The sequence below is a fragment of the Podarcis gaigeae genome (genome assembly GCF_964106915.1).
Source record: "Podarcis gaigeae genome assembly, chromosome: 17".
NCBI classification, from domain to species: Eukaryota; Metazoa; Chordata; class Lepidosauria; order Squamata; family Lacertidae; genus Podarcis; species Podarcis gaigeae.
In genome coordinates, this window is record NC_139694.1 from 40,308,181 (window position 1) to 40,336,135 (window position 27,955).

General features: G+C 46.1%; 2 protein-coding genes across 2 annotated transcripts in view; both read right to left on the reverse strand.

Annotated features, from left to right (window-relative positions):
* LOC310834974 (intercellular adhesion molecule 2-like) overlaps positions 1-27,955 on the reverse strand; it is a 105,323-nt gene that overhangs the window by 49,877 nt on the left and 27,491 nt on the right. The window lies entirely within an intron of this gene.
* ICAM5 (intercellular adhesion molecule 5) lies at positions 509-27,294 on the reverse strand. Its single transcript, XM_083718733.1, has 13 exons — positions 27,158-27,294; positions 26,699-26,794; positions 19,819-20,091; positions 17,683-18,000; positions 13,314-13,592; positions 11,703-11,945; positions 10,479-10,721; positions 9,495-9,737; positions 8,339-8,578; positions 7,289-7,531; positions 5,924-6,187; positions 943-2,330; positions 509-768 (listed from the first exon to the last, which is right to left on the reverse strand). The coding sequence occupies exons 2-12, from the start codon at positions 26,790-26,792 to the stop codon at positions 2,113-2,115; spliced, it is 2,658 nt and encodes an 885-aa protein (XP_083574859.1). The 5' UTR covers positions 26,793-26,794; positions 27,158-27,294; the 3' UTR covers positions 509-768; positions 943-2,112.

The following is a 27,955-nucleotide window of genomic DNA, read 5'->3' on the forward strand; positions in this document are numbered from 1 at the left end:
TGCAGAATGAGGCAGCCAGACTGGTGACTGGGAGCGGCTGCCAAGACCATATAACACCAGTCCTGAAAGACCTACATTGGCTCCCAGTACATTTCGGAGCACAAATCAAAGTGTTGGTGCTGACCTTTAAAGTCCTAAATGGCCTTGGTCCAGTATACCTGAAGGAGCATCTCCACCCCCATCGTTCAACCCAGACACTGAGGTCCAGCACTGAGGGCCTTCTTTCGGTTCCCTCACTGTGAGAAGTGAGGTTACAGGGAACCAGGCAGAGGGCTTTCTTGGTAGTGGTGCCCACCCTGTGGAAGGAAATAAACAACTATCCGACTTTTAGAAGACATCTTTAGGGAAGTTTTTAATGTTTGAAGTATTAAATGTTTTGTTGAAAGCCACCCAGAGCAGCTGGGAAAACCCAGCCAAATGGGCGGAGTAAAATGTATGTATGTATGTATGTTACCATTGGGAAAGGCACCTGACTGAGCAAGCAGGGAGGCAGTAAGTATAGCAGATGTGTGACTAAAAAAGCATTGATTTATTTATTAAATTTGTATACTGCCCTATCCCCGGAGGTCTCAGGGCGGTTCACAGAATAAAATCACAATATAAAAGCACAAAATACATAATCCAAATATAAACAAGAACACCCCTATAGCCATGGCACCTGCCATCATGCATAGTTTGATCTTTAAATGGAAGCACCCTGAGGAAGGTCTCCTTTTCAAACTTCTAGGCAGAATTCTCAACAGAAACTCAGCTATAAGCATCTCTTACCTTTCTTCTGGGGAGCTCAAAGTGGGCTTCCTTGGGGGTCTTTCAAATTTCAGCAGTGCCATGTGGCTCCCTCAAGGTGGGAGACTCTCCTTCCTTGGAGGTTTCTAAGCAGCGGTGGGATGGCCATCCGTCATGGAGGCTTTAGCTGAGAATCCTGCACTGCAGGGGGTGGACCAGATGACCCCCAGGGTCCCATCCAACTCTACAATGCTATGATTTTATTATATTTCATCATACTTAGGTCCAGTTGGTGGGGAAAGGTTCAGCTTTTGAATCTACATATGCCGATCAATTAAACTATCTTAATGAAAGGCATGGATTTAAATGGGAATCATTTGATTCGGCTGGATTTCCTCATATTGTTTTTCAGAAAATAATGGATTTTACTTTAGTATAATTAAAATAGCATGATGGTTACGATACAATGGAACAATGTTAATCCAGATTAAGCACATTTTCATGGTATTTTAATCTAGTTTGACTCAGTCTCTGGGTAACCAATGATTTATAAGTGCATTTGTTCAATGTCCTTTCAGGTTCCTCACCTTCAGAGTATTGTGGTACCTCAGGTTACATATGCTTCAGGTTACATACGCTTCAGGTTACAGACTCCACTAACCCAGAAATAGTACCTCGGGTTAAGAACTTTGCTTCAGGATGAGAACAGAAATCGTGCTCCGGCGGCGCGGCAGCAGCAGGAGGCCCCCATTAGTTTAAGTGGTGCTTCAGGTTAAGAACAGTTTCAGCTTAAGAACAGACCTCCAGAACGAAGTACTTAACCCGAGGTACCACTGTATGTTTCTTTCTTTCTTTTTTTAAAAAATGGCGCTCTTCATCTTGTCGTAGAAACGATGAAGTCCTGCTCCGCATGCAAGAATGTGTGATCCAAAGCTGCCATTTCCCATTTAGCAAGGCCCAGTCAACTGCAACCTCCCAGAGTGAAGCAGAATAATGCTTAAATCATTTGAAGTATGTATAAACAGACTACAAATCAGAATGGCAGTGACCATTGACCATTTTGAAGAGACAATGCAGTTCCATACTTCCAGCAGCAGGAGCAACAGAGAATCTGGGAGGAGGAAGATGGATAAACCCATGTAGGAGAGTGCCATGCAAAATGTCTGGCTGGCACCCTAACCATGGGGCACAAAAACTGGCTCTCCACCCTGACAACCCTCAATGGTGTCTCTCTCAATGGGCTGTTCAGCGCTGTATAATCCCTTTCCTTCAGAGACAGAGATGGTGACAGACGTCTGGTGGTTGTACAGGAAAGGGGTCTTCTACCGATCCCTCTCTGGCTGTGTCTCAGCAGGCAAGGCCTGAGGTATCTGTCCAGAGACTTGTTCAGGTTCTGGTGAGCTGTATACCATAGATGTCACCATCACAGGTCCTCTCACGGTTTAGGCAAGTAGCTTCAGTGGAATTCTCTGCATCACGGACATTGTACTCTCCTTTTTTACAGGCTGTGGATTTGAGGTAGTAAATGACCCCAGCCATTCCTCCCAGGACCAACATGGTGGCAGCAGCAATTGCTATGACAGCAATAATGTAAAGCCAATGATCTGCAAAGGAGGAAGCAGAGTATTCTTAACAGGATATTCCTAACAGTGCGTTGCCTTACAAAAGGAACGTTTTCGGCGGAAATGACTGGCAGAATCCGAGACTAGGGAGAAGAGTCAGTAGAAGAAGATTGGAAGAAATTTAAAGACTATCTACAGAAACACTGTAAAATTAAGGAATGCTAAAAGGATGTTGGAATGATATAATGTGGCTTTTGCAGTAATGATATATAGGGTTAAGGAAGAATGGATTGTTAACAGGTTAGAATGTAAAGTTACAATATATTAAGATAAATTAGTAAGATAAAAACAAGAATGGAAAGGATTTGCTGAAATAATCAATTGAACTAGAATACAAAAAAGGGAGGTGTGAGGAGGTCAAGGAAACAAGTAAATGAAAGACAAGACATGGAAAGATGGATTTCTTTTTATTTGTTTTTATTTTTTCTGTATTTTGTATTTTCTGTTTTTCTTTTTTTTCTTTTTGTAATTCTTTTGAAACTTTAATAAATATTAATTTAAAAAACAAACAAAAGGAACATTTTCTCCTCCAGGTGTTTCCCCATTGACTCAGCCTTTCCTCCTGCTGTTTTTCAACTTGAAGGCAGGGTGGGAAGAATGGCTCTCTGTATCTGTTCTCCTGCAAATGGAAAAACAGCTGGGGGTGCATGTGATTTTGAACAGAAAAACAGAAAGAAAAAGGATAAAATGAACTCCCATTCTTCACCATCCTGCCATTCCTCTCCTGAGGCATCTGATCAAGGCCTGTATTTAAAATAAGCTTTAAAAATATTTTTTCAGATGCTTGTGTGTTTTTATCCCAGGCAGAAGACCAGCTGGCTAATGACTTTGGCAGATGTTTATTCTCCTGGGCAAGGGCCCCCCTGATTTATAGCAGGAGCCAAAATTTTCAAAGTTGTAAAAGGGAATTATAGGCTGGGAGCAAAAAGGTTACACTGACCCCATATATTACAGAATACAATCAAGCTGCAAAAGCACTAATTAAGAGTTGGTAAATAGTAGGATTTATTGTTTAACAGAAAATAATACCATGTGCCTCCCATTAGGCTTTAGCCACATTTTCCTAAGATTAAAGGGCAAGAGCTAATAGAAACAGCAGCTGGCTTGAAAGGGGGTGTAAATTTAAGGGATTGCTTTTGGAAAGTGTTTTTACTAAGTTCCTTTTTACTTTGAAAAGGCCTTTGCTTCTAAAAATCTATATATGTTATGTATGAAATATATTGGCTTAAATGTAATTATGCAAAGGATTTAGAAAATAAGAAATGTTAGATTCTTATGTTAGATTCTTATTTCATTGATGGTGTGTGAGAATGTGAACCCAAGATCTGTTTAAAACCATGAGCCATCTGTTTTAGCCATCTGTTTTGGAGTGAATAGGGCAATAGGGCAAAGATGATCTGATAATTAAGGTGCCTTGTTGAGGCAAATGTAAGATATATGGCTACAGTGGTGCCCCGCAAGACGAACGCCTCGCAAGACAAAAAACCCGCTAGATGAAAGGATTTTCCGTTTTGGAGGCGCTTCGCAAAACGAATTTCCCTATGGGGTTGCTTCGCAAGACGAAAAAATTCTTGCATCCCCCCGCAGGTTTTTTTCCGCTTTTTCCGCCCTTTTCTTAAGCCGCTAAGCTGCTTATCAGCTGTTCCGCTGATAAGCCACTTAACAGCTGATCGCTGGAAGCCGCTTGACAGCTGTAGCGCTAATCCACTAAGCTGTCAATGGGCTTGCTTCGCAAGACGAAAAAACCGCTAGACGAAGAGAATCGCGGAACGAATTCTTTTCGTCTAGCGAGGCACCACTGTACTTGTCTGCCATTTATGGATAGAAGGAAATATAGCTCTTTGTCTCCCATAAAAGGTAATAGGAAATGGGTGTATCTTTTATGATTGGTTCTAGCAAACAGCCAATAGGAATTTCAACCAGGCTGATTGGACAGAGGCAGCCAAAGGAGGAGCAAGGGGGCTGGGCTGAGGAAATATAAGTGCTGACCATCAGGGCTGGAGTGGGCAGAGCTTTGGTAATCATATACCACTGTGTCTCTCATTTATTTGTCTGACAAATAAATTATTATTTTAATTTCTCTCTTGCTGCGTTGAATATTTCATTCCAGCTAAGCGTTAACCACAAGCAGGGTACTACACTCCCACATATTTTCAGCTTCTGGTGGCTGCAGTTCATTTTTCTAAGAAGCGAGGCAGGAGATTGTACCCCCAATGTAACATTGTAGGCTTCTCCATACAACCTATTGAGCATTCATTCTGATTTGCTCTGCACAAAGCTTACACAGAGGTTAGGTGATGTCTGGTCTTTGCTGAGCATTCATTCTGATTTGTTTCTGGGGAGGTTATATAACAATGAACATCCATCCAGATTTGCTTGCATGGTGTGTATACTCATCCATCACTTGCTCTCCCCACACTTTTCAGTGCATTTTCCCATCACTTTTCTAACTACAAAGAGTTTGTTTGTTTGTTTGTTTGCTTGCTTTAATAATAATAATAATTTATTGTTTGTACCCCGCTTATCGGACTGTGCTGCCCCGGCCACTCTGGGCAGCTTCCAACATATATAAAAACATAATAAAACATGAAACCTTAAAAAGCTTCCCTATACAGGGCTGCCTTCAGATATCTTCTAAAGGTTATATAGTTATCCATCTCCTTGACATCTGATGGGAGGGTGTTCCACAGGGTGGGTGTCACTACCAAGAAGGCCTTCTGCCTGGTTCCCTGTAGTTTTACCTCTGTGAGGGAACTGCCGGAAGTGCTGCATCCCAGTGCCTGGGCTTAACGATGGTGGTGGAAACGCTCCTTCAGGTATACACGGCCATTTAGGGCTTTAAAGGTCAGGACCAACACTTTGAATTGTGCTCATAAATGTACTGGGAACCAGTGTAGGTCTTTCAGTGTGATATGGTCCCAGTGGCTGCTCCCAGTTACTAGTCTAGCTGCCGCATTCTGGATTAGTTGTAGTTTCAAAGATAGCTCCACGTAGACCACATTGCAGTAGTCCAAGTGGGAGATAACCAGGGCATGTACCCTCTGGTGAGACAGTGCACAGGCAGGTAGGGTCTCATCCTGCATACCAGATGGAGCTGCCCTGGACACAGAATTAACCTGCGCGTCCATGGACAGCTGAGTCCAGAATGACTCCCAGGCTGCGCACCTGCTCCTTTAGAGGCACAGTTACTCCATTCAGGACCAGGGAGTCCCCCACACCTGCCCACCCTCTGTCTTGTTGGGATCTATCTTCAATCTGTTAGCTGCCATCCATCACTTTTAAAAAGTGAATTTGTTGTGCTTTAATCCACTTTAATAGTGCAATCCTAAATTTCCAGTATGCATTTCTATGCCTGCTGTAAAATACTGACAGCCTCGTTTTCTTCCCCGGCATAGATTTCAGCTTCCAGGACACACACCTGTGAAGCGCTTGCACCTGCTGCTCACATGGTCTTGACTGACTGCTCCTTTGCCAGCACTCAGGTGGGGTGGGTTGTCTAGCTCTGACTTCTAGCACTCAAGATGCAACCAAAAGGGCACATGGTATTCCAAATCCTTTCTGCTATGTGGCCTCACCTTCCACCTTGATCTCCAGCTGGCTGTGCTGCTGCCCATGCTTGTTGCTAGCTGTGCACTCATACACACCACTGTTCTGTCCATCTGCGCTGGCAACAGTCACTGTGCTGTTGTTGCCACCGTAGTTGAGGTTGGAGGCCTGAGGCACCTTCCAGGAGTAGCTGGCAGCTGGATACCCATCCGCCTGGCAGGTGATGGTAAAGTTTTCTCCCCTTCTGATGGGTAAGGTACCACTGACAGCCAGAATGGAGATAACAGGCCTGTCTGGAAACAGAAGAGAAGGAGGCTTCAGGTCAGCCAGCAAACCCAAGAAGAGGCTACCTTTCTTTGCTCTTCATCACTGTGATATTTGGGTGCTGCTAGCAAGCTCAGTTGAAGAGTTACCAGGTGTAACTCAATTGATCACCCTAACTTTTCCATCTGAAGCACTTTCCCAGCCTGGAGAGGTATCAGTGGAAAACTCAGAGGGAGGGGAAATGAATAACTTGTGGTTTAGTCCACCTGGAATGCAATGTTGCATTGCAGTGTGGTGTTCCAGCAGCAATGCCTTCTGAAAATTTTGGAGAAATACCACCCACCAAAGAAAGCAACAGAAAATTGGACACTTGGAAAATTGAATACAGTCATACCTTGGGTTGAATATGCTTCATGTTGAGCGGATTCGAGTTGCGCTTCACAGCAACCCGGAAGTAACGGAGCATGTTACTTCCGGGTTTTGCCGCTCGTGCATGTGCAGACGCTCAAAATGACGTCACGCATATGCGCAGAAGTGGTGAAAAACAACGTGCGCATGCGCAGATGTGCCGTTGCTAGTTATGTTTGCTTCTGGATGCGAACGGGGCTCCGGAATGAATCCTGTTCGCATCCTGAGGTACCACTGTAATATTTTTGGGAAACTGGGCCAGGACTTTGGTCCAGCCTTGGTTTAGACTGATGACTCACCTTTCAATTTTTGCTTCTCTCAGTTTCTACTTTTTCCAGTCTTATCTTAAGCTGAGCTCCACATTTCTGTGTCAATTTGCATTTTTTAAGTCCTCATGAAAATTCTTCAGCAATTTAGTGCAATTTTATCCTCGTACACATGACTGTATGCTACTTGGCTTCATATGCACATATTCTGCACATATGCAGTGTTCTCTAATAAATGCATTCATATGTTATCTTCATTAATATATGCATTTTTATGCATAGTTTCCACATCTTTGTATAATTGGAGAATTGATTGGAGAACTGCATCACAAAATTTGGATACATGTGTCTTTTGTAGGATAGCTGGGTTTCACTTTGTGTACTGTTGCAGAAAGTGTGAATTAGGTATGTTCACATTAAAAAAAATTAGTGAAACAAATTCCTTCACCTACTCACATTCCACTTGCACATTCACCAACCATCTCTCAGTTCCATGGCCATTGGTGGCCTTGCATTGGTAGATGCCAGAGTCATTCCTGCTGACATTCCGTTCTCTGTAGAACTCCTCAATGCCTCCCTCCTTGGCACAAATGACCAGCGGGGTGGGAGTCCCATTGGCTTCACAGGCCAGCGAATGCAAAGTCCCCTCAAGCCAGGTCTGGTTGCTTGGGCAGCTGGACTCATCCATTTTAGGTTTGGCTGAAACACATTGATATAACAAGAAACTCCTCTTGACATAAGCAGGGTACATTATCCACCAAACTATGCCTAAATTAATGCTCTGCAATGAGGCGGCTTGGTTTCAAAACAGATTTTGCATTGTTGCCATTTCAGTTGGCTATTTTGTAATCTTTCAGTTTAGGTTTCCAAAAATTTTGTGATAAATTATTAGCTAATATTAGCTCATCCTTGACATTTCAGATGGTGCCCTCCAGATATCATGGATTACAGATCCCATCAGCCCCTGAAACCACGGCCAATCTTGAAGGAAGATGGGAGTTGTAGTTAAAAACTGGAGGGCACCACATTGGCTACCATGTTGGTGTTTAGTTGTTTAGTCGTGTCCGACTCTTTGTGACCCCCTGGACCAGAGCACGCCAATGGCTACAAGGACAAGTTTTTTCTGGTAAGGATTTCTGCACCAGACATTTTGGATGCCACTCTTGGACGCTTGGCTTAGGGTCAAAGCTAAAGTGTATCGCTTAGGAACAGAGAGATTTGGATGCAGAAGGTTGAAATATACTGTATAATACATATGCAAGCAAACAAATTCCCCTCAAAGTGGCTCAAAACCTGGGAAACCTCCCAGACTACAGTATTCTTCTTCTTCCTCCTCACCTTGCAAAAAGGGAAGATCAACCCACCTGAAGTAGGTGGCAGGAGGGAAGTATAGACTCCTAGTGGAACAGGATGCCACCCAGCTTAACCAAGGACTAGGGCCAGGTGAGGGTGAGGGGGTGACTGGCTTGATGTGTTGCTTCTCCAGAGACCACAACCAACACTCACTTTCCACTGTAACCACAACTGCCTTAGCCACTGTTCCAAGCCGGTTTGTGGCATTGCACCAGAAGGTTCCATTGTAGAGTGGGATCCCTTGTCCTTGGCTAAGGTAGTATGTCATGCCATCTTTGGTGCATGTAACCTCTGGAGGCGGAATCCCCTCAGCTTTACAGATAAAGGAGGGCAGCGCCCCCTCCACCAAGATCCAGTTACTTGGACAGCTAGATTCATCCATTTCTGGTTTATCTGAAATGTTAAGAGAGACAGTGACATTTTGCAATAATTCCTAGACAGATTTTTGTGGCAGCTGTGGAAGCAGTTCTTTCTGGAGTTAGTGAACTTGAAAAACCACCAGGTGGGCAAAAGCTATAAACATGTTGCATAAGAAACACCCACCCATTAAGGAGGCAAATTCAGAACAGATGGTGAAGCCAAGCTGCTGGAGGTGTGGTCAGGGGAGATTTCCCAAGAGCCACATAGAGTGGGCTGCCTTTAGCACCCAGGCCTGAGGATCTCCCCTCCATGCCATGGAGCTGAAACCAAAACAGGCCTCTGCCTTGCCAGTGTGCCTCAACCCTTTGCCCCAGGAGGCCACAAACTTCCTGCCTATTGCTACTCCACAGTTTTAGGCTTTAAAGAGGGACAATGGTAGAAACTAATCATAAGCCAGCTGAAAAAAGATTTAGGGCTGTTCTGATGAACAGGCTTCAGTTTCAATATTCACTTTAAAGAAATTATATTCAAAGCAATGAAATAAATTACACACCCACTCACACCCAAATTCTCCTATTTCTAAGCATTTGTGTTTTTTCCTACTGCTAGTCAGCCTTTTGCCACACTGTCATTTAGTAGAACTTTGTTCCAAAGAGCCCACAATCTCATCATGTCAGGTATGCCATTAACAGCAGGACTAAGCCAGTCTGTGGGTCAGCGAGGACTGTGAGGGCAAAAAGAAGCCAAATGGAGGAAGGACAAAGGTATTTAAACAGCAGTCAGAAGCTGCTTGCACCAAGAGCCAGAAATCAGCTAAAGCAAGAAGCACTCATGGGGGAAAAAACACAGAACGATGCAACTTTGTTTGGCTGGGTCCTGAAAGCAGCCACTCAAAAACCTACCAGCATGCCCCCCCCCCCCATTTGACAGAAGGTCAGGGCTCACTTACACTCCACTTGAATGCTGACAGCTCTGGTGCTGGAGCCATGCACATTTGTGGCTGTGCAGAGGTAGGTGCCGGCATAGTCTCTGGTGACACTCTGGAGATGCCCAGGGCTGTACGTCACACCATCCTTAATGCACTCAATGGTTGGCTCTGGGTCTCCCCCAGCAGAGCAGATGAACATTTGCTCTGTCCCTGATGTCCAGATCCAGCTATGGGGGCAACTCAAATCATTCATCTCAGGCCCATCTAGAAGACAGGGAGAAAAATAGAATCTGATTTTACAGTGGTAATTACGGTAGGATAACACAACCCTGCTAGTGGCTCACAGTTGCGGCAGCCAGAGGAACTGCTTGACAATTCCCGCTGAAGACATATGGGCCTCAACAGAGCAAAAAATATACCCTTCTATACAGGTGGGACGCAGGTGGCGCTGTGGGTTAAAGCCTCAGCGCCTAGGACTTGCCGATCGAAAGGTCGGCAGTTCGAATCCCTGCGGCGGGGTGCGCTCCCGCTGCTCGGTCCCAGCCCCTGCCAACCTAGCAGTTCAAAAGCACCTCCGGGTGCAAGTAGATAAATAGGGACCGCTTACCAGCGGGAAGGTAAACAGCGTTTCCGTGTGCGGCTCTGGCTCGCCAGATGCAGCTTTGTCACGCTGGCCACGTGACCTGGAAGTGTCTCCGGACAGCGCTGGCCCCTGGCCTCTTGAGTGAGATGGGCGCACAACCCCAGAGTCTGTCAAGACTGGCCCGTACGGGCAGGGGTACCTTTACCTTTACCTTATACTTCTTACATTTCTGGTAGGAACTTGATCACCTTTTGCCACTATAAAGCTAGACAAATTTTATGGTCAGTTGTCTATTCTTACATTCTGTTAAAACCTGTGGGATTAAAGTATGGATCATCTGCACATGCCTAGTTGCTGCTTCTGCTTGGATTCTTCAGCATCAGCTGCACACATCATGCATGCAAGTTGCAAGTTGCACTTACACTCAACTCTGCTTGTAACCATCTTGCTGCTTGATCCATGTGCATTGGTAGCGTTGCAGTGATAAACACCAGCATGGCTTTGTGTGATGTTCTGCAATTTGTTGGAATTGTACACTTTACCATCTTTCATGCAGGAAACATCTGGAACTGGGACCCCATGAGCTTGGCAAATGAAATCCAGTTGGCTGCCTTCAACCCAAGTTTGGTTACTTGGGCAGTCAGACTCACTCAGCTGAGGCCCGTCTGCAACAGAGAGAAGATGGACAGTACATCTACTGAAAGCTGGGCAGGAATAACTTGTCTTACACCAAAAAGCAGCCCAAATGAACCCATTGTCTTATAATTAAGGATGTGGCCTCAGGTGACAGCCAAGGCCAAGGAGGAGGATGAGTTGATCAAGTCTGTGTCTACCACACTGCCAGCTGAGGAACCTGAGCCTGGCAGCTTTGGACCTGCAGATCCTGGACCAGGACTTTAAGAGACCAGGGCCAGGGGCCAAATGCAGCCCTGCAGGCCTCTCCACCCAGCTCTCTTTCTCTTCTCCCCAGGTCAACTTCCTGGAGTGTTTAGCCTGGCCAAAATGTATACTCCCCCCCCCAACCCAGAATATACTTGAGCCCTGCTCATGCTTCTTGCTTGCTTGGGTGGAGGACTGAGAGGGGCATGAGAATGTGCGTGGAAACCGGCATACTAGACAAAGGTAAAAATGGTGTTCACCATTCAGTACACTTTTGCTTCTGGTCTCATCCAGCACTGGCTTGCCTAGAATGGGATGTAACCCTAGGGCTGAAAAGCCCCCCCCCCCAGTAGTAGATGGTCCGTCCGTCCGTCCGTCCGAAGCCTGAGCAGCCAACTACCTCCCACTCCATAGCTCCTGCCCAGTGGTCAAAGGAACAGGCAAGGCAAGAAGCAGAGAAGCACTCACTGGCAGGCAAGCAAGCTGCCACTTCAGAAGCCAGGCTCCTTGGGCAGGAGGGGCTGGAGCCAAGGAAGCAGGGTGTGCACAAGGCTTCTGCCAAGCTTGAGCTTTCGTTTGAGCAGGTTGCTCACTGAGGTCTCTCCAAGGTGCTGCCACACTGTGAGCTCCTGCTTGAGATCAAGATCCAGTAGGCTGATCCACCTGACATACGTGATGCTAAATTCAGAGCCATTGTCCCAGGGTGGCTAGCTTGGACCCCATTCTTGCTTGCCTCACATAGATCACAACACAGAAATTTCACTTACATTCCACGTTGATGGTGACTGTTCTGGTGATGGAGCCGAGCTCATTAGTGGCAGTGCAGTTATAGACGCCGGTTTGGGTCCGGTTAACCCGTTCCTCTTTTTCCATGTTGTGAGCCACACCTTCTTTGGAGCAAGCCACAGTTGGCTTGGGGTTCCCCTCAGCCAGGCAGTGGAGGGTTTGGTGTGTCCCCTCTACCCACGTATGGTTGCTGGGACAAGTGGACTCATCCATTTCCGGCACATCTGCAATGTGCAGAGGGAACACACACATTGGTTGATGCTCTTCTCTCTTTGGGTAAGAAATAAAGGGGGGGGGAGGTTTAATGTTGGAGAATATTGGTCTGGAACATTTGGGTGGTGTTGGGCAGGTGGTTACTTAAGCCTCATTGGTACAGGCAAGTGTATGTGAGAATGTTTTAAGAAAAGCTGGGCCTTGCATGAGGTAGATCAGGTGACTGCCTTAGGCAGCTGGTTGTCATAAAAGGGGGAGCAACCCAAGGTAGTTGCCCCACTCTGCCTTGTGTCTGAGCCGGCCTTGCCTGTTATGTTTCTGGCTTCAGGTATCAAAAAATCCTGGGCTGACTCTGGTTTCAGAATTTTATTGTCACAAGCTGCCTCACAAGTGGACTCTTTGTTATTGCATTTGCAATGGTTCAAGATAAAACCTATTTTGGAAAGAAACTACTTTTGCCATTTTATTGGTCTTTATAGTTTGTTTACAGATAGTTGCCAAAAGATGAAAGAACTTGATATCAATATCAAACAGTAGTCAGAGCAGATTAATGAATTTAAAAAGTCGAAATTCTTAAGAGATCAACACATTACACACCATAATTATAAAGCACATTTTCCACCCCCCAAAGACCTATGTTTAAGTGCCCACTTAAGTGCACCACATACATTGCCTCAGCAAACTGTGGCTGTGTACACCCCATTCATTTAAAGCATATCTCCCTCCTCCTAAAGGAACTGGAGTTTATGAAGAATGCTGGGAATTGTAGCTCTGTGAGGGGTAAACTGTGGTTCCCGGATTCTTTGTGGGTGGGTGTGTACACCGCCCCAATCTGTTTCTGAGGTCTGGCTGCATAAGCCATTCAAGTGGCAGCAGTGAAGCAGAAAACAATAGGAAAGGGCTGTCATAAGACCACCTGTGGTATCTCAGAAGATGCTGTGGGATTCACCTTTCAGGTGACACAGGGCAGGTGCCAGAGGTGGCAAAATGCCTCAGGCTAGGCAAGTTTGGGAAGGAGTACACAGGCCTGGTTCTTCTGGTTGTGGAGGTAGAAAGCTGGTCAAGCCCTGCTTTCCTCCATATTCAGCAAATATGGAAAAAGGTGCAACCACGTTTTTCTCTAGCTCACCAGGTGGATCTCTACCCCTACGTCTCCCACCTCATAGACCCCTTATGCCTCCTGTTCAAGTTTTCTGGAGATGTGGGGCAGGCATTCACACATGTGACCTCTGACCTTGCAGTTTGAAAACAGAGCATTGCTGCTTAAAAGACACAGCTGTATGGATCTGCTGCTGCATCTCATATACAGTATATATATTATGTTTTTACCGTAAAAAGAGCAAAACCAAACATTATTGGAAGGGAAGTTCTATACTCACAGAAGACAGTAAGATTGGCAGACGTCTGCTTCAGGATGGTCTCACCACCAATCCCCCATTCTGCTTCACATATAAATTCCCTCTCATTATCTTCCTTCTCAGCTATAAGGGTGGACTGCAGAGAGAGCTGGTTGCCAGACACCAGGGTCCTTCCAGAAGCAATTTTGATTTGAAGAGAAATGCCGGGTGGCTGAGTATCAGAAGAATTGCATATAATGGTCACAGAATCATTCACAAGAGTCTGAGATGGAAGGATCTTCAAGGAAGGCTCAGGGAAACCTGCAGTTACCATGAAGAAGATTGTTATTTGTATAACTACTCAAAAATGCTCCCTCTGGTTTCCAGCTAGATGCTGGTGAGCGGGAGTGTTTGTTTTGAGCTCTCTGGCTGTCTAGTGCCAACTGGAAGCTACCGGTACGTCAAAATGTCAAATGCCAGCCATTATCTGAGAAGTCTGTGGGCATAAAGCTGCTCTAAAATGAAGATGCCCTTAGGGGGAAACTAGACGGGGTGGTTAAATGTGTGGTGTCCACCAAAACCAGCTTTCACGTGCCTTCACCTCCTCCAATTTACAATGCCATGAACCTTCCACGTTTCCCAGCTTCATTTCATATCATTGGCTGCCAAACAAAAAACAAGGTCCATTTTTCTAAATCAGGAGCAAGGAAGCCTTTTTATCCCATGGGACATATTTCCTTATGTTCCCGGGCACACATCATGCCAGCAGTGGGCGAAGCCAGAGGCAAAAGTGGGCGGACCAATGCATGGGACAATGCAAGAGGCTGCATTTCCAGCCACACAGAACTCCAAGGCTTCTACACCCACATCTTTCCATCCTCCTGTGAGGCAAGCAAAAGATGTCATCACAGTGCAAGTTCCAGCAAGACCAAGAGGCACGAGGAGGGTTCGATGTAGAGGTGCTAAAGGGTGTGGCCTGGGGCGGGGTCTGAAAGCCAGGCAGAGAGGCCTGGACAGCTCCTTTTGGGAACAGCCAACCACATATTTATCATGACGCCTGGTTTGTTTAGACCTCAAGGGTCCAGATCCAGAAAGTCTTTTTTGCTGCCTCCTCTAAATGAGAAATGAATAACTAGGAAAACTTGAATGGTAATGGGAACCGTGGGAACTGCAAAATCATCTGCCAGTTGAAAATAAGTAAGTATGAAGAATAGGTCTGTCTGGGATAGAATGTGTTCTGGTGCAACCCATCATGCATAACTATGTGCATCTAGAATTGGAGCAGCTTGTGGATGCTTTAAAATTAAGAAAATAATGCAGTCATAGTTTGATCTTACTGCTGCTTTAGCTGTTCTTCCCAAATGATATTTTTGTAAGAATCTGGTGTGTTTTTAATTACATGGCATATTTATTTCTTAAAATTGCCTTGAGCTCTTTAAAAAAGTGAAAAATAAACCCAGCAAATAAATGATGTTTACCAATTTACCATGTCTTCTATGTGTTTGTGAACTGCTAACCACTTGTGATAGGAATTTTGAGGTCTTAGATATATGGTAATGTTCATAACCACACATACATAGATCAGCACAGGAAGACCAACCTGGACCCATTTTGATTCCTAAACTGAGCAAATGTTTTCTCTGCAAGGTCAAACTGGAAAAAGCCTCCCCACTGTCTCTTTCCTCACAAATCCTGTCTTAAGGACACATTTAAGATCTGAATAGGGTGTGAGCCTGTGACCTGGCCCAGGAACTAAGTATTTATCATTACAAAAGACTGGCCAGGCTACCCAGGAAATCCATTCAAGTAACCTGCCAGACAGGAGATAAACAAAAACAGGAGAATAACAATATTAAAATTTCTATTTTGGACCGCCTTTTCTGTGATGTAGGTGTGATGTATCTGAGGGGTGGTCTTAGGTTACACCCCTTCTGTGATGTATGTATGATGTTTCTGGAGGTGGTCTTGATCTACAGGGTGGCAATTTTAATAGTCTTTATAAGGCCTTGCACACCATTTTTCTGGGTCCTCCTCCTTTCCTGCGTGTGAGGGGAGCACCCTGTTGCAACAGATCAATAAAGATCAAGCTTACTAGCTGCTTTGCTTCTTAGTATTCTCTGGTTGGCCTCTGTTATTTTCTCCTATCAATAGGGAACCTATGTAAGGACTCTATACGGGCTCTTGGATAACCCATAAGGGAAAAGGGCAATTTTTATTTACAACACACTCAAGAAAAGCTGCCTGCATTTTCCCCTTTCATCACTGAACTCTCCTAATGCATTTGCAGTATGTTCCATTTGCTCAGGTGAGGTTGGGGGCAGCTTGTCTCAGGGTACTTGAACAAAGGCTGTGAGTCAAACATCCCTCGCAGCTTCATTAAAGCACCAAGCTCAGAGACCAAAAAAGAAAGAAAGATTGAGGGGAACAGGCAGTGTCTTTGTCACAGAGTTATTAATAGACTTCCACTAACAGGATTATAATAATTGCATATTTCCTGCATGCCCACCGGCAGTAGAATGCCTTTCCTGAAAACAGAACTGGAAATTGGTAGTTACTCAGGGGGGAAAAAATGCAAGCTATGTTTTTTGTTCTGAGAATGAGGTCCTTGCTAAACTGGCTCACATCAAGAGCCTCTCAAATCCAGCATCCTGTAGCTAATTGTATTCGCGCAGAGGAAGTGACTGAAAAGCTGTAGGACCCAAGGAAGGGAGCAGGCATTCTGAAGTGGTCTAGCTTCTTGTGGCCACTTTCAGCATCAGAAAATAGCTTTATGTAAACTGGTTGGACTGCATTAAGTGCCCTGAAGTTTCCTGAAATATTTATTTGCTAATATGATCAAAGAGGTTCATGAAAGGCTGGGAAACAAAAATGGGGGAAAGAGCCTCTGGATGGGGGCTATTGATTCCTTCTGTTTCATTTCAAGGTACTGTTTCAGAAGTTGGGCACCTCCCCGACTCTCTGCTGAGCAGTAGCAAGACTCCAGGTGGGCTCCAGGTGCTCCCCCTGGGCTTGTGCTCCTTTGGAGAACTGAAGATGCGGAAGAGACTGTTGTAGCTTTAAGAAATATTATTCATTCACATATTTACACCTTCAGTCTGTGTGGAGGGAGTCCAGTTCTTACAGCATGGTCATCTTAAGAGGGGCTGCTAGACTCAGCAGAGCAGGACTGGAGTGCAAGGCATCTCTCCCAGCCTGCCTTCAGCTAGCCTGCCCAAGATGGATCTCCCCCTTTGTTCTCCCTTTCTTCTTCCCACCACACCTTGCTCAAAAGACTATCTATTCCTCTGCCACCTCAAACACACACCCTGTCACCATGGCAACCTCTATCTGCCCAGGCCCAAGATTCCTCTCAGGTGGGCCATCAACACCTTTTGTCATGTTAATGCCTCTATCCCAGGTGAGACCCTAACTTGGAAAGGAAGCTTAGCCTGTTTTTCCTCTGGCCTCCAATCTTCCCTTCAATACGCTATCAAAATCCTATGATTATTAATTTCTAGGGTTTGGGGGGGGCTCCCTCAAATCTATAACAGTACTAATAAGTGAAAGCAAAAGGAATCCCAAATGCTTAACGAAGAAGGGTGGTTCTGTGTTGGGACCAGCTGCTTGCCACCACTCAGCCAGCTGAAGACACGCTTTCCAGCCCAACAAGGAGTGCAAGTCAGCAAGCTTACGTACAACCAGCCAGTTGCCCTGGTGACAGAGCAGGCGACAGAGGCATGGAGGGAAACCCCCATTGCACTGGCAACGTGTTTGCACCTTCCTCTGCCTGTTTCTCTTTCCCCCCTACTTTCTTTTCCCCAGTTCTGCTGCGACCTCACTGTGCCTCTCTGACCTCTGATTTGGTCTTGCATCGTTTATTCACATGGCCTTTTCAGAGGGAGAGAAACCAAGGAAAGCTGGTTCCCATGTTATGCTAAGCCAATGCTCTGGTGTGCGTCCTCTCAGTGCAGCAAAGAGGGAGGAGGGCAGGCATAGTTTGAACACTCTGCACCAGCAGCACACTGGCTCATTCCCAGTAAGCTAGGTTGGGCGCTGGCTGACTGTTCATGTGCATACCAGGCTAAAGGGAAGACAACAGTACTGAGGCAGATGGACCAATGACTGGACTCTGCCTAAGGCAACTTCTTATATTCTTATATTCTCATGTCCTCATGATGCTGGACACACAAATTTTAAATACACTTTTCCAGTTTTCATTCCACTTATATAGAAGTGTATGTGTGCTTAATGTGTGACAGTCTCTTGTAAAAAACACACAGCTCCTGCCAGTTCATTCTTCAGATTCTGAGCTATTTTCTTTCTCTTTTTACAGTGATTCAAGTCATTAATTTTCAGTGAAAATTCCAAAATTAATTTTCATTCTTAAGAGGAGAAGAAATAGTATACAAACGATAAAAAGCTTGCAACTCACCAAAGACCTTTAGGACCTTGATGAAGGCCGCCTTCTCCAAGAAGGGCCCTTCTGGCCTCAGGTCCAGGGCTGCATGGCAGGTGACTTCCTCCCCATGGTCGTCCTGCCGAGCAGCTATGGTGTGAGTCACCACAACATCACTGGCTTCATTGTCACTGTGGTTCTCAAAGGTCTTGACATACAGCTCCTCCTTCCCTTTATGCAAGGTCACAGTGAGGTTCTGGACGGGGGCAACGCTGAAAACCCGGCATGTCAAGTTATATTCCTTACCCACCTCCATCAGTGGCAATGGATCCAACACTACCTGCTCTGGAATCTCTGGAATGATATGTGGAAGCACATTGGGATGGGATGGTAAGAAAAACACTGTTGCCTCATTTGAGCAGTGGAAGGCTTGGTTTCTGGTGGGCGGGGCTTGTGCTCCGGGATGCGCCCCTCCCTTCCAGGGGGGCTCCCTTCAGAGGGACCCTTGGCCTCCCCTTGCTTCTTGCCTCAGACTTGCCTCATGTTGCATTTAGTTTCTCTCATTAAGTTGTTTTGTTTTCTCTCAGTTTATTATTAAAGCTTGTTTACATTTACATGAGCCACTTATTTCTCTCAAAGAAAAAGAAACTTTCTTTAGGGAAGGCGTGGAATGTCCTAAACTTGGGTGAGTGAGGGGATATTCCCAGTTTGCCAGGAGGACTGGTTTTGCTAATCACCCTCCACCTCCCCAACAGGGATTACACATGAATGGCAGCTGCTGCTGTTGAAATCTGGCAAGTAGGCCACATCCACACAATACGTTTAAAGCATTATGATGCTACTTTAAACACTCATGAATACTTTAACCCCCCCCCCCAAGAATTCTGGGAATTGTACTTTGTTAAGGTTGTTGAGAGTTATTAGAAGACCCCTCTCCCCCTCCAAGAGGTACAATTCCCAGAGTTCCCTGGGCAGAGCAATTGATTGTTAATTAACCACAGTGGGGGGCTGCAGAGCTTTTGGCACAATAGGGAAATGCATGAGAAAAAGGGGGTAATTGTTCAATGCACAATTGTTCATAACCTACCCATAAATAAATCAAAATGAGTGCTCAATAAATAGCCAATATCTTTGTGCAACAAATCAGGATGACTGCTCCATAAACAGCAGAATCTCCAGGAAGAGTAAGAACTCAAGGTGAAGGGACAGAAACAAAGCAGAGCTAGGCTGTTTTCTGCTTTACTTGATGATATTTGCTATTTGCCATTCCCATGACACTCAGGCTCCTCCTTAACCACTAGACATAGCCAGGTTCTGCCACCTGACATGCCATCCTTAACCTTCCACTACTATGTCACCAGGATCCATCCCTGTTGACCCTCTGCATGAGGCCCATTCAGGCAGTCAGGGTGGAGAGTCTAGGGTGGTCAAACACCCTACTTTACAGGGGACAGTCCTTTAATTAAGACTTACAAATATTATTGGGAAGGTCCTCTGCTTGCCTGGCTGCCTAGTCCAAGGCCAGCTTAAAGATGAAGAAGCCCAAGGAGGGAGAGCAGAAGGCACCTTGAAGTTGCCTCTCAACAGACAGGACACTGAACTGGCCCACTATCCACAGACTCTCCATGATGTGAGCTGCATTACATTTCTATTTAAGCTCCAGTCATTCTTTTTAAATGTATGCATTTATGCAAATTTTATGCAAATCTCTGTCCCTCTTTGTCCTGTTTTTTATGATGCATACAACAAAGGGCCACCACAGCGATCAGGAGATCATCCAACAGATCCCAAGAAAACTCCTTTGGAGTCAAAGGCAAGCATATTCACGCCTATTAAGAAATGTGCATTTGAGCACCTCTCCTTGCTCCTAAGAGGCGATACACCTCAGAACTTTCAAATGGTGCTGCTCATGCTGGGATTTGAGAAAGGAAGGGATCTTAAGCTGTGGGGCATCCACTGCAATGCCATCCTCCCTTGGGAAGGAAACTAGCATGGCCTGACGCCGTTCATCTTGTTCAGTCTCTGGGGCCAAACTGGCTTGGATTTTTTATTTGCCTAGATCAGAGACTGCATAGGAGCAAGCCACTACAAGTTCCCTAGAGAAAAGGAAAAAGGTGCAAACACCACATTTTGTTTTGTTTTTAAAATAGCCTTTGCTTCATAGCTACTTACGATAAACCGTGATGCTTGCATGCACAGATCTGTGCTTTCCGTAACAGCTGAAGGAGCACTCTGCAGTGGGTGCCCACTCCGTGATGTTCACAAGCTGGAAGGCTGCCCAGCCAGTCCCATTGTCTCTCTTCTCCTTGATCAGAGATGTCTCCAAGCTTCCCCTGGCATCTGTTTCCTGACAGCTGGCACTGCAGTTCAGCCAGAGAGACCCACCATGCACCACCACAGGGCTTTTCGGCCAAATGGTCACATCAAAAGTGTGCTGTTCAGCTCCTGAAATAGTGCACATGCTCATAAGTGTTTTGTCAGGGAGTTGGCAAAAAAGAAGAAGGTCACACAGAGATTGACAGGGTCCTAAAACAGAGAGGATCTAATATTCCTTGCATTTGGGGCTTGGGCTGCTCTACATGCCACAGCCATTGTCCACCTGAGCCAGGGCTCGGACTGTGCTCTGTTTTGCTCTCCAAGATGTGGCAACCCTACCTAACTTGTACTCCCCAGCAGGCCCATGCAGAGCCTGTCTGAGTCCCAAGTCAACTGGGAGGTGCAGGGCATTTTTGGCATGACAGTGTAAGTCTGGAAGGCCCCTCATGCTCCTCTGAGGCCTGAGTAAGTGTACAGACCCACCAAGTGCCCCTATTTTCAAGTGACAGTCCCAGATTTACAGAAATCATCCCGGTTTCTGATTTGATCCCAAAATCTCCTGCTTTTCCTTAGGACTTCCCTATTTTCATCCAAGGGTGTGGAGTTATGCAATCCCCAAGCCAAGGTGATAAGTAACTATACATCTGAATGCAGTCCTGTATGGGGAAGGTTTTTTTAATGTTTAATGTTTTATTATGTGTTTATATATGTTGGAAGCTGTCCAGAGTGGCTGGGGAAACCCAGTAAGATAGATGGGATATAAATAATAAAGTTGTAGTTGTTGTTGTTATGGAATAGGGTGTCCCTATTTTAATCAGAGAAAAGTTGGAGGGTGCCAGTGTACCTGGCCTGCCCCTGCTCTGCATGGGCCTGCTCTTCAGCATGTTACCTAAGGCAGAATGTGGTCTTAAAAGTAGACTATGGACAGAAAGTTCCCCAGCACTTGACTGGACGTTTGTAATTCTTAAGTGAAAGTTGAAACTCTTAGGAAGCTTTCCTTTGCTCATACTAAATTTTGCTTGTACAGTGGTACCTCGGGTTACAGATGCTTCAGGTTACAGACGCTTCAGGTTACAGACTCTGCTAAGCCAGAAATAGTACCTCGGGTTAAGAACTTTGCTTCAGGATGAGAACAGAAATCGTGCAGTGGTGGCAGCAGGAGGCCCCATTAGCTAAAGTAGTACCTCAGGTTAAGAACAGTTTCAAGTTAAGAACGGATCTCCAGAACAAATTAAGTTCTTAACTCGAGGTACCACTGTACTATGTATAACTATTGAACACTGCAGAATTTGCTGTGTTCCACTGGAATCCACTGACTGGGAGCGGCTGCCAGGACCATATAACACCGGTCCTAAAGTACACTGGTTCCCAGTATGTTTCTGATCACAATTCAAAATGTTGGTGCCAGCCTGTAAACCCTACATGGCCTTGGTCCTATATACCTGAAGGAGCGTCTCCACCCCCCATCAATCAGCCCTGACACTAAGGTCCAGCTCCAAGGATCTTCTGGCGGTTCCCTCCCTGTGAGAACCAGGCAGAGGGCTTTCTTGGTAGTGGTGTCCGCTCTGTGGAAAGCCCTCCCGTCTGATGTCAGGGGGGGGGGGAACTATCTGACTTTTAGAAGACATTTGAAGGCAGCACTGTATCGGGAAGTTTTTAATGTTTGATGCTTTATTATGTTTTTATATGAGTTGGAAGCTACCCAGAGTGGCTGGGACAACCTAGCCAGATGGGTCAAGTATTATTAATAATAATAATCCCTTTTCTGACCCCTGGTCTTGTGCTTCACACTCAGTTTAATTGGTTGTTGTAGGTGTCTCATCTTTCCAGTCCTAAATTCAGTTCTCCTCATTCCACATCAGCTTGCAAAGTATTTTGTTTAAAGTCCCCAAGAAAATTCATCAATTAGCTTCTCTTAATATACACAGCTTTGTATGTAATTTTATCTCATAAACACAGTTTTGCAAAGCAATTGTTCCAATTAAAATGCATTTTCATACATTATTTCCACTAATATATACATCTTTATGCACACTTTGCCCTAGTGTTTGCCCTAGTATAGATTACTCAGCTAGAGAACAGCACTGCAAAATTCTGAGAGGTGTGGATTTTGAAGGATGGCTGTGTTTCAGTTTGTGCATTGTTTTAGAAAGTGAAAATTATGCAGATTCACCTTTAAATGCAAACTTACCGTATTTTTTGCTCTATAAGATGCACCAGACCACAAGACGCACCTAGTTTTTGGAGGAGGAAAACAAGAAAAAATATATCCTGAATCTCAGAAGCCAGAACAGCAAGAGGGATCGCTGTGCAGCGAAAGCAGCAATCCCTCTTGCTGTTCTGGCTTCTGGGATAGCTGCGCAGCCTGCATTCGCTCCATAAGACGCACACACATTTCCCCTTTTTAGGAGGGAAAAAGTGAGTCTTATAGAGCAAAATATACGGTAATTGAATTCTCCATCCCTTTGTTGTTGTTGTTGTTTAGTCATGTCTGACTCTTCATGACTCCATGGACCAGAACATGCCAGGAACTCCTGTCTTCCACTGCTTCCACTGGAGCCAGTGTGGTGTAGTGGTTAAGAGTGGCAGTAACATAATCTGGGGAACCGGGTTCGTGTCTCCGCTCCTCCACCTGCAGCTGCTGGGTGACCTTGGGCCAGTCACACCTCTGTGAAGTCTCTCAGCCCCACTCACCTCACAGAGTGTTTGTTGTGGGGGAGGAAGGGAAAGGAGAATGTTAGCCGCTTTGAGACTCCTTAAAGGGAGTGAAAGGCGGGATATCAAATCCAAACTCTTCTTCTTCTTCTTTGGTCAAACTCATGCTGGTACCTTCGAGAACACTGTCCAACCATCTTGTCCTCTGTCGTCCCCTTCTCCTTGTGCCCTCCATCTTTCCCAACATCAGGGTCTTTTCCAGGGAGTCTTCTCTTCTCATGAGGTGGCCAAAATATTGGAGTCTCAGCTTCAGAATCTGTCCTTCCAGTGAGCACTCAGGGCTGATTTCCTTCAGAATGGAGAGGTTTGATCTTCTTGCAGTCCATGGGACTCTCAAGAGTCTCATCCAGCACCATAATTCAAAAGCACCCATTCTCCGGTGATCAGCCTTCTTTATGGTCCAGCTCTCACTTCCATACATCCCTACTATATAGACCTTTGTTGGTAAGGTGATGTCTCTGCTTTTTAAGATGCTGTCTAGGTTTGTCATTGCTTTTCTCCGAAGAAGCAGGCGTCTTTTAATTTTGTGGCTGCTGTCACCATCTGCAGTGATCATGGAGCCCAAGAAAGTAAAATCTCTCACTGCCTCCATTTCTTCCCCTTCTATTTGTCAGGAGGTGATGGGACCAGTGGCCATGATCTTCCTTTTTTTAATTTTGAGCTTCAGACCATATTTTGCGCTCTCCTCTTTCACCCTCATTAAAAGGTTCTTTAATTCCTCCTCACTTTCTGCCATCAAGGTTGTGTCATCTGCATATCTGAGGTTGTTGATATTTCTTCCGGCAATCTTAATTCTGGCTAGGGATTCATCCAGCCCAGCCTTTCGCATAATGAATTCTGCATATAAGTTAAATAAGCAGGGAGACAATATACCGCCTTGTCGTACTCCTTTCTCAATTTTGAACCAATCAGTTGTTCCGTATTCAGTTCTAACTGTAGCTTCTTGTCCCACATAGATATTTCTCAGGCTCACAGTAAATCCAGGAATGGAAAGATCTGCCGATTTGGGTTCTCTCAGTATTCCAATTTTAAATTTTGTTTGCCACATTTCTGCAGCAATTTGTGATGGTTTTAAAATCCTCATGAAAATTCTTCAGCATTTTAGTGTGAATGTCTCCTAATAAACACATTTTTCTATGCAGTTTTGACTAATGTACACAGTGCTGCTAGCAATTCCTCCTACTATAATATTTTTATATGATATTTTCACCAACATATTCTATAATACTATGATTCAATTTAATGCACTCTCCCCCCAATACATGCATATTTGTAAACACTGGACTCATTGACACATCACTTTTCCTACTGCTTCCACCCAGGAAAACCCGCTCTTTATCACTGAAGGCTCATCCAGACTTCCTTTTGTGGCATGTTTCTAGGCACAAGTTCATGCTTTAAAGCCCGGTGTCTGGGTGCGAAGCCCACTCTTTACTGCTGAAAACAATTCCTTGAAAAACCAAATTGCTGTTTGTTCCAATTCAGCATTAAAGATCAGATTATCCTGTGGAAAGTGGCAGCAGGAGAGAGAGAGCACCCACTTCTCCTCCATCCCCCCTACACTTATTGCTATGTGGCCCCCAATAGATTGCCCCCCACTTTCAGAAGGGACGGGGGGGGGGAGAATGTTTCTCCATCCCTGAACTAGAGAGTCCATGAGTTAAGGAAAGTGATGAGCAGATACAAAGGAGATCTGCAGCCTTCATAATTGTGTGGAAGGAAGAATGTTGTTAGGACCAGCTTTAAATGGCCCAACTCTGCACCCTGTGACATGAAGTGGCTGCTGAGAATCTGGGGAAGGGTCAAGAGGCTGCTCCTCCAACATCTAACTCAGGGTCACCAGAGCTGCAGAAGATGAGGAGTGGCAGGGAGAGTTAGTGAAAGGAAGGGGTTTTCTGGTGGAGGAGTGAGGGGTTCCACAGGTGGAGCAAAAGGAGCAGAAGTATCTAAGAAGACATGCTGGGTGGTTAGGAAGGAATTCCATCCATCCATTCCCCGCCTTTTCCGTTAATGGGACTTAAGGCTCATGGACAAAAATAAGAACTGCTAAAAACATAGAAAAAACAATTAAAGAACAGTTAAACACTGATAGAACGCACACACACTATTCAAACCATACAAATAATTACAATAAAAACAGCATAGCACCAGCCCTTCCATTAAAAGCAGTCAGTTACCAAAACGTCTTCACCTCCTGCCAGAAGGACAAGAAGGAGAAAACCATTCTGGCCTCCCTAGCCAAGGAGTTCCAAAATTGCCCAGGAGCAGCCAGCACTGAGAAGGCTCTTCCCCCCCCCCCCACCAAGCGTGCCTGTGAGGGGAGCGGGCCCAGGAGAAGGGCTTCCCACAAAGAGCTCAGGGCCCAGGCAGGTTCGTATGAGGGAAGAGGGTCTTTCAGATAGCTTGGACCTCAGCCATATAAGGCTTTTTAGGTCATAACCAGGACAGTTTGAAATGCGCCCGGAAACAGACTAGTAGTCAGTGGAGTCTACAGTTTTCAGTGAATGCCTTTGATGCTTTCAGGGTCCATCTTATTTTGGGTGATTCTAATTTTTAATTGTAAATTTTAAAAGAGTTTTAAACCATATTTTAAATTGATGTAACATGCCCAGGGACCTTAGGGTGAAGGGCAGGTAAAAAATAGCAACAACAGTAACAGACACAGAGCAATAATTTAGATCCATCTCTGTCCAGGGGTGCTTTCAAGCTAACCTTTGCCACAAGCATGGCAGCAGAGAGCAGGGAGGAAGACTACAGGGGAGGCATATGCATTCCGTTCAGTTACGTATAGTTGTGTCAAAGAGATGCACAGCGGTGTGTGATGTATGTGTGTGTATACAATGACCAGGTGCATAAGAAGAGCCCTTGGGCTGAATCAAGCCAAAGCATCCTGTTCTCCAGAGGCCAACCAGGTGCCCCAGGGGGACGCCCACAAGCAGCACCTGTGTGCAGAAGGAGAGGGTTTCTACACCTTTAATAGTGGGAAAGCTGCCATCTGTCAACATGTTCTGCCAAAGGGAGAGGAGTCCTGCTGTTCTCCTTTGCTTCTAGCTGTGGGAATGCAACAAGAGGGAAGTAAATTGTTGCAAGGGTCCCTGAGTCTACAGGATACGGCAAGGGAGCTAGAACTCCACAATCATGACTTCCAGCCCCTCCCTTTTAGAACCCTGTCTTTCAACTCTGCCGACGCTTGAATTGAGACTTCTTGGTTTCTGATGCTGTGGTGTGGGAAATAAGAATTATTAATTTTTTGGCCCTGAGCATATGCAGAGTATCTCTCGCGCATTGCTGAGTACCACAACCATCCTCCGTGGAGTGAGAATTAAACTTCAGAACTCCATTCTAAAAGCCAGAGATAAAACCTCAGGGCAGACTATTATCCCAGTGGACCCTTTACCCAGACATCCCCTGGAAGAGAACCCAAAGCACCTCTGGGAACGCACGAACACAATTTTCTTAACCAGCGGGAGGTTTTCTTACAATCAAGCAGTATATAAATTTTGTTAAATGCAGTGCTTAAACCATCAGTTGAAAGAGCTTGAAACAAAAGCTTTCCTCACTGGTTCACTTTATACTATAAGCCAAGAAGAACGAGTTTTATCCTTTCCCAATGAAGGCCGGGGGGGGGGGGGGATGCAGGATGCAGCATTAGAGGATGGTTTACAAATTGGGGGGGGGGGGGGACGACCCGCAAGCTGTCTGGTCACAGGCACGTGCCGAGTCCCTGTAAGATATCTAGAGAGAGATGCCTGTAAAGTCCCCAGCAATTGCGCGCGCGCGCGCCCACACACACACACACACACACACACACACACACACAGACAGGGTTGGAGAATGACCTCCTTGTTTCTAGCCTCGCACAGCCCCGGCGAATTCATCCAGCTGCATCCATCTCAGCAGATTCCGTTAGTGGCGAGGAAAGGCGAGCCTCCCCTCCCAGCCCCCTTGCTTTGTTACCAGCTCCCCGAGAAGCCCATCGCCATCGACTGAAGGAAAGGAGCGCATCGGCTGAGACCCTTACCTGCCAGCCCCAGAAGAAGCAGCAGCAGCAGCAGCAGGAGGAGGTGGAGGAAGCAGGAGCCGAGCAAGAGATGTCCCAGTTTCTGGGTCTTCATGGCTGAGAAAGCAAAGCTGAGCTGGAGAGAGAAGCCTAGAGAGCGGAGGGGGGAGAAGGCGGGGGGGCTCTGGATTGGTTTAGCGTTGCTAACTTGGTATCTAAGGAAGAGGAAGCAGCAGAGGCGGCACAGAAAGCAGCAGAAGCTGGAGACCTGCTGTTCTCGGGGGCCAGAGGCTGCGTGTTTCTCTTCCCACCCGCCTCAACTCCTCAGGAAGAGACCCGGCCCCATAGCATCAGCAGAATGGTCCACCCATTCCTGCATCCCATTTCCCATTGTGGGCAGCGTGATGGATGCCACAGATGGAGGTGGGGCGGGGAAATGCAGGACCCCCGCTCGGATTGCCACAAGCACAAATGGGTCACCTGAAAAAATGGGCAGAAGCCCCCCTGCAGCTTAGTAGTCTTCCAGGTGCGGGTTGTGAAGGGCACAGAGGAAGAGAAAGAGCAGGAGAGGGAGAAGGAGATGAGGTGCTTGAGATCTTGTTGGAGGAGTCAGAGAAGTTGTTTGCACAAACCTCTTGCTCTTCCAGCAGGGGGAGCTGCCTGACTGCAGGTCGCACATGGAAGGTCTTGAGCCTTCTTGGGTCAGCACCTCCCTCTTAAAAAGCCATGGCAGCAACAGAGCAGAGGTGTAGGGGGGCGCTGGGGGGGGGCGTCACCCCGGGCACAGTTTTGCAGATGCACAAGGCAGTTGTGAGCTGTTGTGTCCTTTTCAGCCCCCTTCCGGCTGGAGGGTGCTTGAGAAGGACACAAACAGCTCACTGCACCCTGCCAGCCCAACCCCTTTCTTTTGAGTCTCACGAAGTGCTGCTGGCCTCACAGGGTGCCATGCATGCACCCCTCAAAGCCAGCTGGCCAGAGGGTGGGGATCGGTCCGGCGGTGTGCCCCCATCCCCAAGGTGTGCCCTGCCCCCATGGCGCACTGTGAGTGCCCTGGCACACACTTGCCTGCCCAGTGGGGAACACTCTGCCACTGCAACAGGAAGATAATTTGGGGGAGGGCACAGGAGAAGCAAAGTATAGTTCTGGGTGGGTGAGCTGTGCGCAGGGGCTTCAGGCCCCCTAATCCTGGAGGCTCCAGAAGAGACTTTAGTCCACATTGTCCAGGAGAACCAATTTGAGTGGCACAACTCACATCTTTCTATGATGCATCATGCATGA

What these genes read in the sequence shown, in the direction of transcription:
- ICAM5 (XM_083718733.1), bottom strand. Translation starts at nt 26,792, where the DNA reads ATGAAGACCCAGAAACTGGGACATCTCTTGCTCGGCTCCTGCTTCCTC. An exon ending in AGTTGTGGTTACAGTGGAAA is followed by an intron (nt 7,532 to 8,338) that starts GTGAGTGTTGGT and finishes AATGTGTTTCAG; the next exon opens with CCAAACCTAAAATGGATGAG. An exon ending in GGTGAATGTGCAAGTGGAAT is followed by an intron (nt 6,188 to 7,288) that starts GTGAGTAGGTGA and finishes TTCTGTTTCCAG; the next exon opens with ACAGGCCTGTTATCTCCATT.